The following is a 14,039-nucleotide window of genomic DNA, read 5'->3' as shown; positions in this document are numbered from 1 at the left end:
TTGGATGCGATTAACTATATGAGAGTGGATGGTGCCCCCCCAGTGTAGACTGTCATCAAAAAATGATTTGCAACGTAAATGTCCTCGTTCCATGTCTCAAGCCAAGTTGAGCGCACCATCAAGTCATGGCATGTCCCCAGACAAGCAGACACAAGGCTCAGGGTTTAGTGGTCTTTCCTATATGGCATCTATGCCTTTCTAGCGTCCGTTGTCATTATTGAAGAGCCAGTTGGAAGACGGGGGGTGAATGCAAGGCTGGTAGATTCTAGAAATCCATCAACTACATTGGGCAGGTCGAGCGAGCCTTTCGGTCCATTATTGGACAAGTTTAATGCTTGGCATGGCGAGTTTCCCCAGTTGCACAAGCAAGTGCGACCCAGTGTAGCTGCAGATGCGGGTGCAGCCTGGCTCCTCCCCTTCACTCTCAGAAAGTTGAAGGTCTTCCATGAGTTTCTTCCACTAAGATTTTTATCTCTACATAAACATCCTCCAGCCTCTTCCCCAATCCTGTCGGGACTCGTCTTCATCTTCAACCACTTTTCAATTCTCCCTTGTTTCTCCAAGACACTGCATTGTCCTTGTCACCTCCTTCTTGATACATACGCCTCTTTGGTAAGTCCTGTCTTTCCTCTGCCCATTGTATTTCCGCCCGATTCTCCAAATCTTTTAGTTTCGCTGTCTCCGCCGCTATGTGGGTTTGGAGACACCCCTCAGCATAATCAAAACTCACATCCAGTCCTTCCATTTAGACAATCCCGCATCGCAAAAACTATCGTGCTGACTTGAATTCCTTACAGACCACTCCCTCCTCACAGCTCTGCAGCCATGGCTTCCGAAAGCTTCGAGTTCCAGGCTGAGATCTCTCAGCTCCTCTCGCTCATCATCAACACCGTCTACTCAAACAAAGAGATCTTTTTGCGAGAATTGGTTTCCAATTGTTCAGACGCTCTAGACAAGATTCGATATGAAGCCCTCTCAGATCCTTCCAAGCTCGACTCCGGCAAGGATCTCAGAATCGACATCATCCCAGACAAGGACAACAAGACCCTGACCATTCGTGATACCGGAATCGGTATGACCAAGGCTGTAAGACACACTATTTCCCCAACTTTTGACAACATACCTCTAACAGATTTTAGGATCTCGTCAACAACCTCGGTACTATTGCTCGATCTGGCACCAAGCAGTTCATGGAGGCTCTCAGCGCCGGTGCTGATGTTTCCATGATTGGCCAATTCGGTGTTGGTTTCTACTCGGCGTACTTGGTTGCCGATAAAGTGACCGTCATCTCCAAGAACAATGACGACGAGCAGTACGTTTGGGAGTCAAGCGCTGGTGGCACCTTTACCATCACCCAGGACACCGAAGGTGAAGATCTTGGCCGAGGCACAAAGATCATTCTGCATCTCAAGGATGAACAGACCGACTACTTGAACGAATCCAAGATCAAGGAAGTCATCAAGAAGCACTCCGAATTCATTTCCTACCCCATTTACCTCCATGTCCTCAAAGAGACCGAGAAAGAAGTTCCCGATGAGGATGCAGAGGAAGTCGAGGAGGATGATGAGAAGAAGGCCAAGATCGAGGAAGTCGACGACGAAGAAGAAGACAAAGAGAAGAAACCAAAGACCAAAAAGATCAAGGAATCCAAGATTGAGGAAGAGGAGCTCAACAAGACCAAGCCCATCTGGACTCGCAACCCATCCGACATCACACAAGAAGAGTATGCCTCTTTCTACAAATCGCTCTCCAATGACTGGGAGGATCATTTGGCTGTCAAGCATTTCTCTGTCGAGGGACAACTGGAGTTCCGCGCTATTCTATTCGTTCCAAAGCGCGCTCCTTTTGATCTCTTTGAGACCAAGAAGACAAAGAACAACATCAAGCTCTATGTCCGACGAGTTTTCATCACCGATGATGCTACCGACCTCATTCCTGAGTGGCTTGGCTTCGTCAAAGGTGTGGTCGATTCTGAAGATCTTCCTCTGAACTTGTCCCGAGAGACTCTTCAACAGAACAAGATCATGAAGGTCATCAAGAAGAACATTGTCAAGAAGACCCTCGAGCTCTTCAATGAGATCGCTGAAGATCGCGAGCAGTTTGACAAGTTCTACTCTGCCTTTAGCAAGAACATCAAGCTTGGAATCCACGAAGACTCCCAGAATCGACAATCGCTTGCTAAGCTTCTTCGCTTCAGCTCCACGAAGTCTGGCGAGGAGACAACTTCCCTCACAGACTACATTACTCGCATGCAAGAGCACCAGAAGCAAATCTACTACATCACTGGCGAGTCTCTCAAGGCTGTCCAGAAGTCTCCCTTCCTTGACTCGCTCACTGAGAAGAAGTTTGAAGTTCTGTTCTTGGTTGACCCTATCGATGAGTATGCTATGACTCAACTCAAAGAATTCGACGGCAAGAAGCTTGTCGACATCACAAAGGACTTCGAGCTCGAGGAGACCGAGGAGGAGAAGAAGGAGCGTGAGGCCGAGGAGAAGGAATATGAAGGTCTTGCCAAGAGCTTGAAGAATGTTCTCGGTGACAAGGTTGAGAAGGTCGTCGTGTCTCACAAACTCACTGGCTCGCCTTGCGCCATCCGAACAGGCCAGTTTGGATGGTCTGCAAACATGGAGCGCATCATGAAGGCTCAGGCACTCCGCGATACTTCCATGTCATCATACATGTCTTCAAAGAAGACCTTCGAGATCTCTCCCAAATCTCCCATCATCAAGGAGCTCAAGAAGAAGGTTGAAGCGGATGGCGAGAATGACCGCACTGTCAAGTCCATCACTCAATTGCTCTTTGAAACCTCACTTCTGGTTTCAGGTTTCACCATTGAGGAGCCCGCTGGATTCGCCGAGCGCATTCACAAGCTTGTCTCGCTCGGTTTGAATGTTGATGATAGCACCGAGACTGCCGACGAGGAGGCCGAAGCTGATGCCCCGGCTGCCGAGGCCACTGGCGAAAGCACCATGGAAGAAGTTGACTAGAGAAGTCGCTATCAGATGTTCCACACCGACCTGCTCGACTACTTGGGCTTGTCTTTGTATCATCTCACCATGGCGTTCGGTATCTCTTTTGCTTTCAGCGATATCCCAGCAATGAATGAACCGGTTTGCAAGGGGGCTTTTGAGGCGGAGAAAAATGGTTGTCTCGTCAGGAATCTGTCTGTCCTTGCTGCCGTGGCTCGGGTAATAGACACCTTTTGCTTGTACTAGTGGTGATTGCAATTCCGTGGTATCCTATCATAGTTGCCCCCCAATAAAGTGCATCCACCTTAAATAATCTTTCCTCTTGGTTCCTTCACACCCCTTTCAGATGTGACATGATTATAATCTTTGCGAGTCTTGTCAGCTCACCCAAGGTACATAGATATCCGTTACGACTTCGGCCTTCGTGAAAATAATACTGTAGTACTTTTAGTAATCTACCTCTCGGACCGTCAATTGAGACGTACGTAGCGCTCGCGTACGGAGGCGCCAAATTTGGTTGGGCTAGAGAGTCTATCCTGCAGCTTGGTACTTTCACGATCTGCCTAATCATCGAGAGAACCAATTGGACCGTTTTCACAATGACAAAAGAAAACGGGCCACGACTCTAGACTTAATGAGGCGATACTTAGTAGTATACGGAGTCAAAACCCCATGCTCTCACAACTTCATTGACATATGGTCTATATATTTGCATCCCTGTGACTTGGTTGCAATGACATACATGATCACTTCTCTCAACATGCATCCTGATATCCTTGACCATGTGCCTAATTCGACTCCCTATGCTGCCGCTAAAGCTACATTTGGCCTCCTTGAGCGATGAACTTTGGGAAAAACGCCTTGAAGTTCTTCATCTCCATGGTGGCTAGCTTTTGTAAGTAGTCGTTGATCATGGCGTCATTCATGCCCATGTTCCTGAGTTCATTGTTCTGCAACCAGGTCAAATATTGCTGTCCCGTTTTTGTGTAGATTGTCTTCTGCAAACCAGCAGCCTCGGCGAGGGCTTGTCGTGCTTGCGCATCTTTGCTATTGAATGATGGGTTACTGGGAAGAGCCCAGCAGAGTGGAGAGAATCGTGTGATCATAAATTCGTCGAATCCTGCAAGCGCGGGGGAGGGAGTGGGCGTATCTAACGTGGTTTGACCTGTCACAGAGATGACATCAGGTCCTCCCCAAGTCGTGCACATCCGAGAGAGTAATAATAGCGCCATTTTGGCGCTTGGGAAATCTTCGACATCTCGTGCAAGGTGCTCAATCGAGCCAATGATTGATTCGAAGATTGGTTGGTTGGTGCCGCTGACAAGAACGGAGCCAAGTTCATTCCCGAGAATGACGAGAAGGAAATTGAGATATTCTCTTTTGAGCTCTGCGAGCTCAATCTCGTCATCAGTCCCCGACGTTGGTGCGGAGATTCCGGCAAAAACTCGCTCTATTAAGCTTGAAAAAATCGTGTCTAGGAAGCCTGAGATGTCATTCTTGAAGCTGAAGATGACCTGATCCAGTAGACGCAAAAACAAAGCCATCTCGTCACGGGAGGATGATTCTGTGAGAAGACCATTTACCCACTGTGGGAGCTGTTGCATCATTCCAGTGCCAACTATGCCAATCAGTCTGGAAAAGGCAAATCGAGCCGCTGTTCGGATCTGGAAGGAGGACTTCAGGGCAGTCAAAGCGACGAGTGTCGCCTCGGCGACTTGAGCAAAGGCTTGTTTGGCTTGCGAAGATGGCTCGGCACTAGCATTCTGTCCCGTTGCTCCAGGCGTGAAATCAGAGAAACCACGAGCTATGGTTCCAAGAGCCATGATCTCATGGTGGACCTGGAGATTGGCGAGTTCGTTCCCTGACCGTGCCAATTCAAGATTTCGTTCTATGTCGGAGAACATCGGTTGCATGATAGCTGTCACGTACTGGGCTTGCTTTTCTGTAGGGACCGAAACAGAGCCACAAACACAGCCGACGGCCTCAAACAGATAGAGTTGGCTGGTGAAGGTTGAGTCATTGCCGGAGTCCCCATCAGAAGACATGTCATCCTTGTCAGAGTCGCTCGGCAGCTCTGCTCGAACGGTGAGCAAGTCCTGCAGACTTTGTACCACCGCCTCGGCGGCGCCTCCAACATGAGATCGTAGTTGTCGGATCAAACGCTGGGTGAGATACCATGCTCGTGACTTGACTTTGAGACTGGTGTGATGAGCAAGCTGGAGAAAGTTCTCAAGCACTGGCTGAATGTAGTCTGTGTGCCTTTCGAAGAAGTTACTGTATCGGACACAAATTTCCATGTACTGCAACTGAATGGCAGGATGCTGATATGAACCAATGTCTATTAATGTTGGTCAGTATTGTACACACCCATGGTGATGATTGGAAGCTTACTCGATTGGACCATCTCCAGCATCATTTGGATGAGCTTTTCGGCAGCAGGAGAGTTTGGTTTGTTCTTCTGGTACAGGCCGCCTCCCCTGACAGCCAAATCTCCAATGAGGAAGATTTCATACAAGGCCAAGTCCAAGTCTCGCCAGTCTAACTGGGTGTCTTTGGTATGCAGTTGCTGCAAAGTATTGTGCACGAGTGTAGAGATTGCTTCGATATAAAGCTCCTCGTCAGCAGCCGCGATTACGGCTTGCAATGCTGCCAATCTCTTTCTTAGTTCTTGAAATTCAGCCTCATCCGTCTGATCGTCTTCTGGGTTCCAATCAGAAGTGTCATCGTAGCGCATCTTGGTAAAGATAGCTTTCAAGATGGGCAACAGCATGGCAGCGCGCTGAGCAGAAGCGGCTTCACCTTGAGAGGTGCGACGCAAAAACGAAAGGACGTCATTCATAGCGACTAGAACAGTGGAACAAACCTCGTCGAAGATGTCGGAAAAGAAGCGAAGAAGGTGAGGGAGGAAAGCAGCCAACAATTGCTCGGCTTTGGCCCAGGTTGCAGAGCTCTGGGCCTCAGTGTCCAAGACTTTGACAATGTCAACGACGACAGTATTGACCAGTTTTGCAACAGTCTCGGCAAGGTCGACATCGTAGTTAGATGCTCTGCTACTACTCAGTGGTGGGCAAGCCACCAGCCGAGAGACCACCGTTTCGAGGTTTAGAAATTCAATCACTGCGACTTTATCGGCTGCAGGCATCTTCTTTGCAACGGTTTCGGTGAAGACGTCGATAGCGGCATCGCGTGCTTCTTCCTCCCCCACCCGGGATTCGACCTTTTGGGCTCGTTCCAGTTGTTGAAACAATAACTCGAGCATCGATTGATTGACCACAAAGGAGATGTCAACCCAGCTGACCCACTTGCCGATGGCCTTGAGACAAAGTTCTGCAATGAAATCGTTCGAGGTGTGCCAGTGGGTAAGTATCTCCTGCCATGATTGAGCAATTTTCTGAACGTCTCTTGCCCTGATGAGGTCTTTGAGGGAGTTTGCTCGATCTTGTTCAGCCCGAGATCTGGACAGAAGTTGGTCACCAATCTCGTCGTGGATGGAGTTGAGGACAATGAGATAGAAGACCACACCAGAATAATTTGCCCTGAAGCCGGCTTGGGTGGATGTGAGGGCAAGCAGGTCATCAAAGCAGGATTCCCAGCCAGAGGCGTAGAAAGCCGAGAAGAGGTAGGTAATGGTCTGAGCAAACTTGTTGATCATGTTCCCGCTGTCTGGAGCGCCCTCTTGAGCCGGTGCGGTGTAGAACTTTTGTAGGTAGGCGAGGAGCTGCTCTTTCACGAGTTTGAGGCCTTGGTCATCGACAACGCCGGCTTGAATGGCATTGTTGACAATGTCTAGAGAAAAGATCCGAATGACAGGAGGATGGCGGGGGACTTGGAGGGAAAGGTTGAGGCATGGTTGCCAGGCTGAGGGTTCTTGCCTCAGTCGGTTGACGTAGTCAAATGCCTGTCGTTTGAGGGTCTGGTCAGCGGAAGGGTCGTATGCGATTTGAATCGCGGAGACGATCTGTAGGCGACGTCAGTAAGCGGAGGACGAGAGGTCTGGAGGGATGGTAGACTGACCTGGTCCTCCATCAGACAATGCCAGTGTTCCTTGCCCAGTGAGAGACTTTGGGAACACTGGTAGAGATTGCTAGTCACCGCATTTGTAGGGGAAACAAGGAAGCACGTGCTTCCGGGATTATTCCATGACTCGACTAGAGAAACCGAGGGGATGATAGAGATCTGGACAGTGACTTTTGTAAAGGACAGACGAGAGGATGGAACGGATTGTTAGGTGTGTAGTGGACAAGTCGTGCGAAACAAGTGATTTCATCAAGTAGAGTAACGGGCTAAGTAGCAAGATGAGGTGCACGGTTAACCAGTGGTGGGCTTTAAGCGGGCAGGCTGCAGGCGCTGGGTTGTGGTGGGGCCGTGATTCAATGTTCAGGGTGTCGGGTGAATAGAAAGGTGCCTGACCCTTAAAGGCGCCTAATAATCTCTACGTGCCTCTATAAGTACCTGAGTGATGAGTGTGGCAGACAATGGGGAACTGGATTTTCCGTGGGTGCGCCTATGATCCTGCCCAGAGAATATCTTGGCATTTGGGCGGATCAATCGTGCCGAGATATGCAAATCGGTTCTACAAGACGTTTAACAAGACATGTAACAAAACTACAGTCATCGTGTGGTGTATCTTAGGTATCTACTAGCCTGCCATGCTTTATTTCATCTGTCACATCTCTAGGTAAGCAATCATGGGCATACTTTTCTCAGCAATCTAGATATTGAAATGTCTATTTAGTCGATTTGAATGACCTTGTCTCAGAAGGCAATTTCGTCATCAAGCTGCGGGCAGAACACAGCATCGTCCTCAACATCGAATCCTCGGGCCTTGTCAAATTCTTCTTTGTAGCTTTCTTGTCTCTGTGGACCTTTTCCTTGTTGACCGATGGCCATTTGGAGCATCTGCAGCTCCACCTGCAGTGCCGCTTGGGTTGCTTGGTGCTCCTCAATCGCAATTGCAATTGCCTGTTGATCCAGTTCTAGATTTGTTAGTTCGACCTCGGCATCCTCAAGCTCGTTACACCTCACCATTTGAGCGATGCTCTCTTTTTGGGCCGCAAAATAATCAGCGACTGATAGCTTGGGGCGGGTGCTCATGCATTTGGATATGTTGATTAGATGCTTTCGCTTCGCTAGCAGCAGAGCACCTTTCTTTTGGACAGCATATGCGACCACCTTTTCTTCAAGATAGAGTTCATCTAACTTACCTTGCACCTCTTCGAGTGTCTGGTAAATCAGTACTTCGTATGATTGGTGATGGCTCATGCTTAAGTCGGTTGATAAGGCCATTGTAAGGATTTCTTCTTTGACTTTGCTTAAGCTCTATTATAGTGATGAGTCTTGTCCGAGAGACACGCGCAAAATACACCCCTGGCTGTGGAGTCTGACATGATGCCCGTTATATGTTGAGAGGTCATTGCCTCGAAGATGCCTGACCCACAAAGATTGAAAGGACAGCCGCGAGGACAATAAAGACATGCGTTGTTTGATTGTGTCACAGGGCTTTGAACGTCGAAGAAAGATTATGAGTTGAACCAGGCGCTTATTTGGCAGATGCGAAAACAAAGACTGTAGCTCTGGTGGCACATCAAATGTAAATGGCGCTCTGCGTTTGCTCTGCCTTGCGTTGCAACGAGCAACCTTCGAATAATGGAAGTGCAGTAGAAGATTGCTGTTTCCTTGGAAACACATGCTAATCTAACGTCCGAACCCACACCAAGGCGGTGGAACCAAATGACCGGATTAAGTAGGAAAAACGGCACGCCAATGGTGGATTAGGATTCATATCATGGAAACGAGTGAGGACAAACAACCAGGGAAGAGACGCAATGACGGTCAAAGCCTTCTCTGGATCATGCCTATCGATGTACATGGTGTAAAAAAGCTCACAGCTTTTGGTCCTTTCTTCCTTCGCTTCTGCAATAGTCAATGGAGGATGGGCTTGGTATGCACGGACAACATACTAAGCAAAAAGGTGCTTTGCTGCATGATCAATGTGATCGTCCGAAAAGGTTGCCATGGTATAATAGCTATGGTCGTAATCCGGCTGGAATCTGACATTGACTCCTTTTTCTTGACCAATTTCTTTCGCTGCAGCAATCAAATTCTCAGGTAGGAGTTGACCCTGTTTGTAGAAATTGTCACCGGTTCCCTGAGGACGAGGTCAGCTTGTCAGCAATTCAGAAGGGTGGCCACGTACCACGTCGATGAGAATATCTAGGGGACCACCTTTCCAGAGTTTCAAAAGCTCCGTAGAGTCGTGTTCTGCGCCCTTCTTCTGCCAATGCTCTTCACCAAAGTAGCCCTTAAATGCTTTTTCTCCCCAAGGGGCTTTGAGAGGATTGGAGATGGGGGCAAACGCGCTGACGCTCTTGTACTTTCCAGGATTCTTCAAGAATAATGAAAGGGCGCCATGGCCACCCATGCTGTGGCCAGTGATACTCACTCGACTCGAGTCGATTTGGTCAAATGCGGCAAACACGGTTTTGGGGAGTTCATCGGTGATATAAGAGTACATTTTGTAATTGTCCGACCACGGCGCAACGGTTGCGTCAACATAAAAGCCAGCACCAGTGCCGAAGTCGTAGGCGTCGTCTTCGCCCTTGATACCGAACCCTCCTGTGGCGATATTAGATAGCTGAGGCGCGCTTTTACGGGGAATAGATTACTTGGACTGGTGTCAGGATACAAGACTGCGATCCCCTTTTTGCTCGCACCATGCTGGAAAAACCCTTTCTCCGATGCATTCTCGGCTGTACAGGTCAATCCAGACAGGTAGATCAACAGCGGGACTTTCTTCGACTTGTCGAGTGCTTGCGGGGGAAGGTACAAGTTGAACTTCATTTCACCACCGATGACAGAGGACTGGTGAGCAAGCTTGAGAAGCTTGCCCCCAAATGAGGCAATAGTTGCAGTTGTGTTGACCGACATTGTGATGGGCTGCTAGAGAAAGTATTGATGAGGAGGTGGGGATTACGTGGAAATAATATATATTCGCGTCGGAAGACGCAGACCGGGTGAGATATTTGGGAATTCCGATGGAGGGTGTTTTGGTTCCCAAAAATGACGTGGGGAGGGAGGAGACAAGCCTCAGCCCCGCATCGATTCTCTTGGTCGCCTTTTTCAGTTGTTCCGATCAGACATGTTGATCCGGTCGCAAAGGTACGCACGCAGGTCCCTGAGATCATGCCCCAAGCATGAGCGTGACGATCAGAAGTTCCTGTTGGATAGGTTGGCATAGTATGAGCGGGACAGCATCCTTCCACTGTGTGTGAGTATCAAGCTGGAAATGTTTGATTAGAGGGGGAAAGTAATCCAGGCACGCAAGGCACATCAGGCACATCGGCTAGGGAAGCAGGCATTTCTTGGGGGAAAGACCAACCCTAGGTACCTAACAAAGGTAAATGGTCAACGCAGTTTTACTGTAGGTGCCATGGGCCTCAGACATGCGTAGGCCTGCCTCCACAAGATGAGGGGTTTGAGGGGCTGTTTATTAAGGCAATCAAGTTCAAATAAGTCAAGTAAGGTGCCCACGCCCATGAACTCAGGATTTCGGAATAACTTCGGCAGAATGCCACTTGCCACCATATCCATATTTCCAATCGTGCTAGGAATCAGTCTGGCTGCAACAACAACTCAATCCTGGTCCCTCGTACACCATTTTCAGGGTACGACAACTGTGACATGAATAGAATTGCTGCTGAAGAGTCATCGCAATCATTCTTGGCCACCTTGCACAGTGATCATAATGGCATCTGTGGCTTCAAGCACTCCTGCGCCTGTTCCCAGCGCTAACACCAAAATCCAACACCCTCCTCGACCAGCCTACAACTTCAGCTTCGCTCCTTTCCTTCGCGCCAACGGCCTTGCCGCCCTTACCTCTACTGTTCCAGTCTGTCCCGACTTCGCTGCCACCGGACAATGCCCCCGCGGACGACGCTGTCCAGACCGACACCCGACCCCATCCCAACAACCCCAACACCACTACGGACGCAACAATGACAACTACGTCTGCAAACATTGGCTCAAAGGGCTTTGCAAGAAAGGAGATGCGTGTGATTATCTACATGAATACAATCTTCGGAAGATGAGCGAATGCCAGTTCTTCAATCAGAACGGGTATTGCCAGAATGGAGATGAATGTCTCTATGTTCATGTCAAGGAAGATTCAAAACTTCCAATGTGCGAGGACTACAACAAGGGATTCTGCGAGAAAGGTCCTCGGTGCCCCAATAGACATGTTCGGAGGAAGATATGCATGTTTTATGTTGCAGGCTTCTGCCCAGACGGGAGAGACTGTAAACACGGTGTGCACCTCAGGAGAGGGACGACACCCAGCGACAAAGATGGCGATGCACAAAGAAGAGAGAGGGTTCAGGAGCTAGAGCGAAGGGAAGAAGATGCGAGGAAAGAGTCTAGTTTTCGTGGTCGAGGTCGAGGTGGCCGGTGGAGAGGGAAACGTGGGAGGTGAGGCGGTCACATATCTGTTCTTTAAGAAGCGGCATGGCTACTGTGTCGGTAGTCTCGCGATCCAGGAGTCTGTGCATATTTGGAGTTGGGAGATGGTTTGATTTCTAGGTATGGGGACTTTAATATCGACAACTCCTACCAACTAAGGTACCTATAGCGAAGCTCAATAATTGTAGTTAAGTCTGGACTGCCTGGCTCGCAATCGGGGAGAGCCCCCGGGCCCCTCTGCCCCTATCGATAACCAGAGCGTGGCAGGGAGGCCCCCCCCTCCCCCGCGGCCACCGTGACCCCCAAGACAGTTGTTGCCCCTCCAGGAAAAAGAACACCGAATCCTCCACACCGCCTTTTCTACAAGCCGTTGAGCCTCTGTCTGAGACTACTGGCCGAATGGCCTGGCAGACAAATGATAATCTAATAAACTCACCGCATCCTTCTTCAGTCCACCCGCAACACCTGCAACTTCGCCTTGCAGCAGATAAATTACATCGCATTTGAGTTGTATGAGCAGGCATTTGACAGGAGGTTAACTTAAAAACACGAATGTCAAGCCCGCACGAACAGAAAGTGGCCAAAGAAGCTTTGGGATCGACGCGTCCGCCATCTATCCGTGCTTCGAGAAGGCGGCACGGGCGGCAACCTACAGTATGAAATCATCATTCCCCACAATGACAGCGAGCGATGGCGTCCGACGAGCAACGTCCAAAAAGTATCTGACTACTCTATAGTCAATCTGGGCTGATGATCAAGTCGGTGGGTGAAGTTGTGGTTGTGCATAGCCATTTAGATAGCCTTCGCAGATGCGCAAACCAATGGATAAAGTGTTATGAGAATAGGGACGCTGGGTGACCGCAAGTTGGGATATTTGGGTCATTATGAGTTAGGTCAGTGGTGGCGTAGGAAACCTGTGTAGTGAATTCGGCCTGTTATTCCACAATGATGATCCCCATATCAAACCTGATGCCTACGAGTCTCTCGAGAACGAGAGCGGCAGTCAGAGGTCACTGTAGAGAAGGACAGAATTGTGTCTGTATGGCCAAGGACTGTTCTAGTTCGCATCACACTCGCTTTTCAAGCTGCAGAATGCGAGGACAGATGCCCAAGAATTAGCCACCAACTTGAGAGATTCGACGACCTGAAAGGATAGACTTGGAACTTTGAGCCCGAGAATTGCATGCTCAAAGGGCCGGTGTAAGAGCAAAGTGTGGATTGCGTTTGTGATGACCATCCATAATGGCTAGCCGAGAAAGACCAACATGGTGGTGCCCGTGGTGGTGCCCCCGGCACTAAGCCTGCACTCGCCTCATGATATCTCTCCTCACATTCTAACCCTCCTCACTCCCCCCCATTTGTGTTAGAGTTGGCACCTCAACAATTGTGAACATCACCACCAACCCTCATCTCCTGCGTTCGGATACTCATTCTTCTTAGTAATTTGAGCCCCAAATCAACCCTGTGCTTCTTTACTTCCTCTTGCTGGTCTTTGAATTCATCAACAACAATTCTTCCGTCCCTCCCAGCACCGCAACGAAATTGCCATTCCACTTTCGCGGTGGCAGTACCAGGCAGCACTTCTTCCTGCCTTACCATTACCGCAAAGATGAAGTGTGTCCGATCCCTCCCCCACCCCTGTTGTCATGCCTTGCTCCATGTCCGCATTGTGGAATGGCCTTCGTCGGTCAGTGGCGGTACAATACACAGCCAGCAGTGTCTGTGTTCGCATCAATTGCAATCCATGGAAAGAATATTGTACTGATGTTCGTCGACAGTGTTAGAACTCCTTCATTGTCTACTGTTTCTCGACAGTCCTTCGGCTCGATTGCATCTTCGAATAGCAACCTCGACAATACTGGTGGTTACAACTCGGGTGGCTCGAGTCACAACGACTTTGCCCTCCAGCGAATGTTACAGGAACCCAGGCTCGATGGGGTATGGCTTTCAGGCCAAAATGTGGCCGAGCGGAGGCGTCATCACTATGCAAGAATGAAAAGTATGATGCAAGACATCAGTGAAAGTTTCCAAACACATCGACAATGAATGAGAAGAAGGGGGAAGAGTTAGCGGTTGGAGTTCTGTTCTCTCTGTGAGTCTGCGACACCACGCCCCAGTATCTGTTGCTGATTTGAGTGTCACAACAAGATCTCATTTGTATTAATTTGGACCCTTCGTTCGGTCTTGTTGTCGGCCTCGTCTAATAAGGTGAAGAGGCACTCAGTCACACAAGTCGCAGCTTTTGGTGTCGACGCAGTGCGGCTTGGATTTTCCCAGAAGCCTGACAAAACACATCTTTGGACATCTGTCTCATGTTCTTGTTCGCCTTTTTCATAACTTCATACATGATGCCTCTCATGCCTCTCCTTGGCTTCGAGAAGGCACAACAGGGCGTCTGTCACGTGTCAGAAATCCTACCGGAGGAAAGTTGTTCCCTTTTTTTGGTGAGAGAGGCATGCCGGCAAGCAATCCGGCGGTTGCCTAGGCACCCCCATCGCTCGTCCGCACAGCAAAAACCTCGGGGGGGGGGGGGGAAGGCAACCCGCAGAGCCTCAATGCCTCCAGCTGTTTTGGGACATTTCAACCAGTGAGCTGTTCCAAGGTCAAGTTTGAGTG

General features: G+C 49.4%; 5 protein-coding genes across 7 annotated transcripts; 2 read left to right on the top strand and 3 right to left on the bottom strand.

Annotated features, from left to right (window-relative positions):
- Positions 1–437: 437 nt before the first annotated feature.
- PV10_07808 (hsp90-like protein) lies at positions 438–3,264 on the top strand. 3 transcript variants are annotated; one of them, XM_016372752.1, is made up of 3 exons: positions 438–612; positions 798–1,086; positions 1,140–3,264. In XM_016372752.1, the coding sequence occupies exons 2-3, from the start codon at positions 826–828 to the stop codon at positions 2,985–2,987; spliced, it is 2,109 nt and encodes a 702-aa protein (XP_016222084.1). In that variant the 5' UTR covers positions 438–612; positions 798–825; the 3' UTR covers positions 2,988–3,264. The 3 variants fall into 3 exon arrangements, with proteins under 3 accessions (XP_016222084.1, XP_016222085.1, XP_016222083.1); XM_016372753.1 differs by having other exon boundaries at positions 798–3,264; XM_016372751.1 differs by having other exon boundaries at positions 438–1,086.
- A 351-nt stretch (positions 3,265–3,615) lies between these two features.
- Positions 3,616–7,326, bottom strand: PV10_07807 (uncharacterized protein). Its single transcript, XM_016372750.1, has 3 exons — positions 6,984–7,326; positions 5,361–6,927; positions 3,616–5,307 (listed from the first exon to the last, which is right to left on the bottom strand). The coding sequence occupies exons 1-3, from the start codon at positions 6,993–6,995 to the stop codon at positions 3,788–3,790; spliced, it is 3,099 nt and encodes a 1,032-aa protein (XP_016222082.1). The 5' UTR covers positions 6,996–7,326; the 3' UTR covers positions 3,616–3,787.
- A 398-nt stretch (positions 7,327–7,724) lies between these two features.
- On the bottom strand, positions 7,725–8,255 carry PV10_07806 (uncharacterized protein; the record flags this gene model as incomplete). The annotated part of the gene is made up of 1 exon (XM_016372749.1): positions 7,725–8,255. The coding sequence occupies one exon, from the start codon at positions 8,253–8,255 to the stop codon at positions 7,725–7,727; it is 531 nt and encodes a 176-aa protein (XP_016222081.1).
- A 673-nt stretch (positions 8,256–8,928) lies between these two features.
- PV10_07805 (S-formylglutathione hydrolase) lies at positions 8,929–9,896 on the bottom strand (the record flags this gene model as incomplete). The annotated part of the gene is made up of 3 exons (XM_016372748.1): positions 8,929–9,117; positions 9,166–9,584; positions 9,635–9,896. 3 exons carry the CDS (start codon positions 9,894–9,896, stop codon positions 8,929–8,931), a joined length of 870 nt encoding a protein of 289 aa, XP_016222080.1.
- Positions 9,897–10,600: 704 nt separating this feature from the next.
- Positions 10,601–11,662, top strand: PV10_07804 (uncharacterized protein). The gene has a single exon (XM_016372747.1). It carries the CDS (start codon positions 10,714–10,716, stop codon positions 11,434–11,436), a length of 723 nt encoding a protein of 240 aa, XP_016222079.1. The 5' UTR covers positions 10,601–10,713; the 3' UTR covers positions 11,437–11,662.
- Positions 11,663–14,039: the final 2,377 nt, after the last annotated feature.

This window comes from Exophiala mesophila (genome assembly GCF_000836275.1).
Source record: "Exophiala mesophila strain CBS 40295 unplaced genomic scaffold supercont1.5, whole genome shotgun sequence".
NCBI lineage: Eukaryota > Fungi > Ascomycota > Eurotiomycetes > Chaetothyriales > Herpotrichiellaceae > Exophiala > Exophiala mesophila.
The sequence above is the reverse complement of the archived record's forward strand: the minus strand, read 5'-3'. Positions and strand labels throughout refer to the sequence as shown.

Coding starts and splice junctions, on each gene's coding strand:
- PV10_07804 (XM_016372747.1), top strand. CDS start 10,714: ATGGCATCTGTGGCTTCAAGCACTCCTGCGCCTGTTCCCAGCGCTAAC.
- PV10_07808 (XM_016372752.1), top strand. CDS start 826: ATGGCTTCCGAAAGCTTCGAGTTCCAGGCTGAGATCTCTCAGCTCCTC. Junction 1,087..1,139: donor GAATCGGTATGACCAAGGCT/GTAAGACACACT, acceptor AACAGATTTTAG/GATCTCGTCAACAACCTCGG.
- PV10_07807 (XM_016372750.1), bottom strand. Junction 5,308..5,360: donor GCTGGAGATGGTCCAATCGA/GTAAGCTTCCAA, acceptor CAACATTAATAG/ACATTGGTTCATATCAGCAT.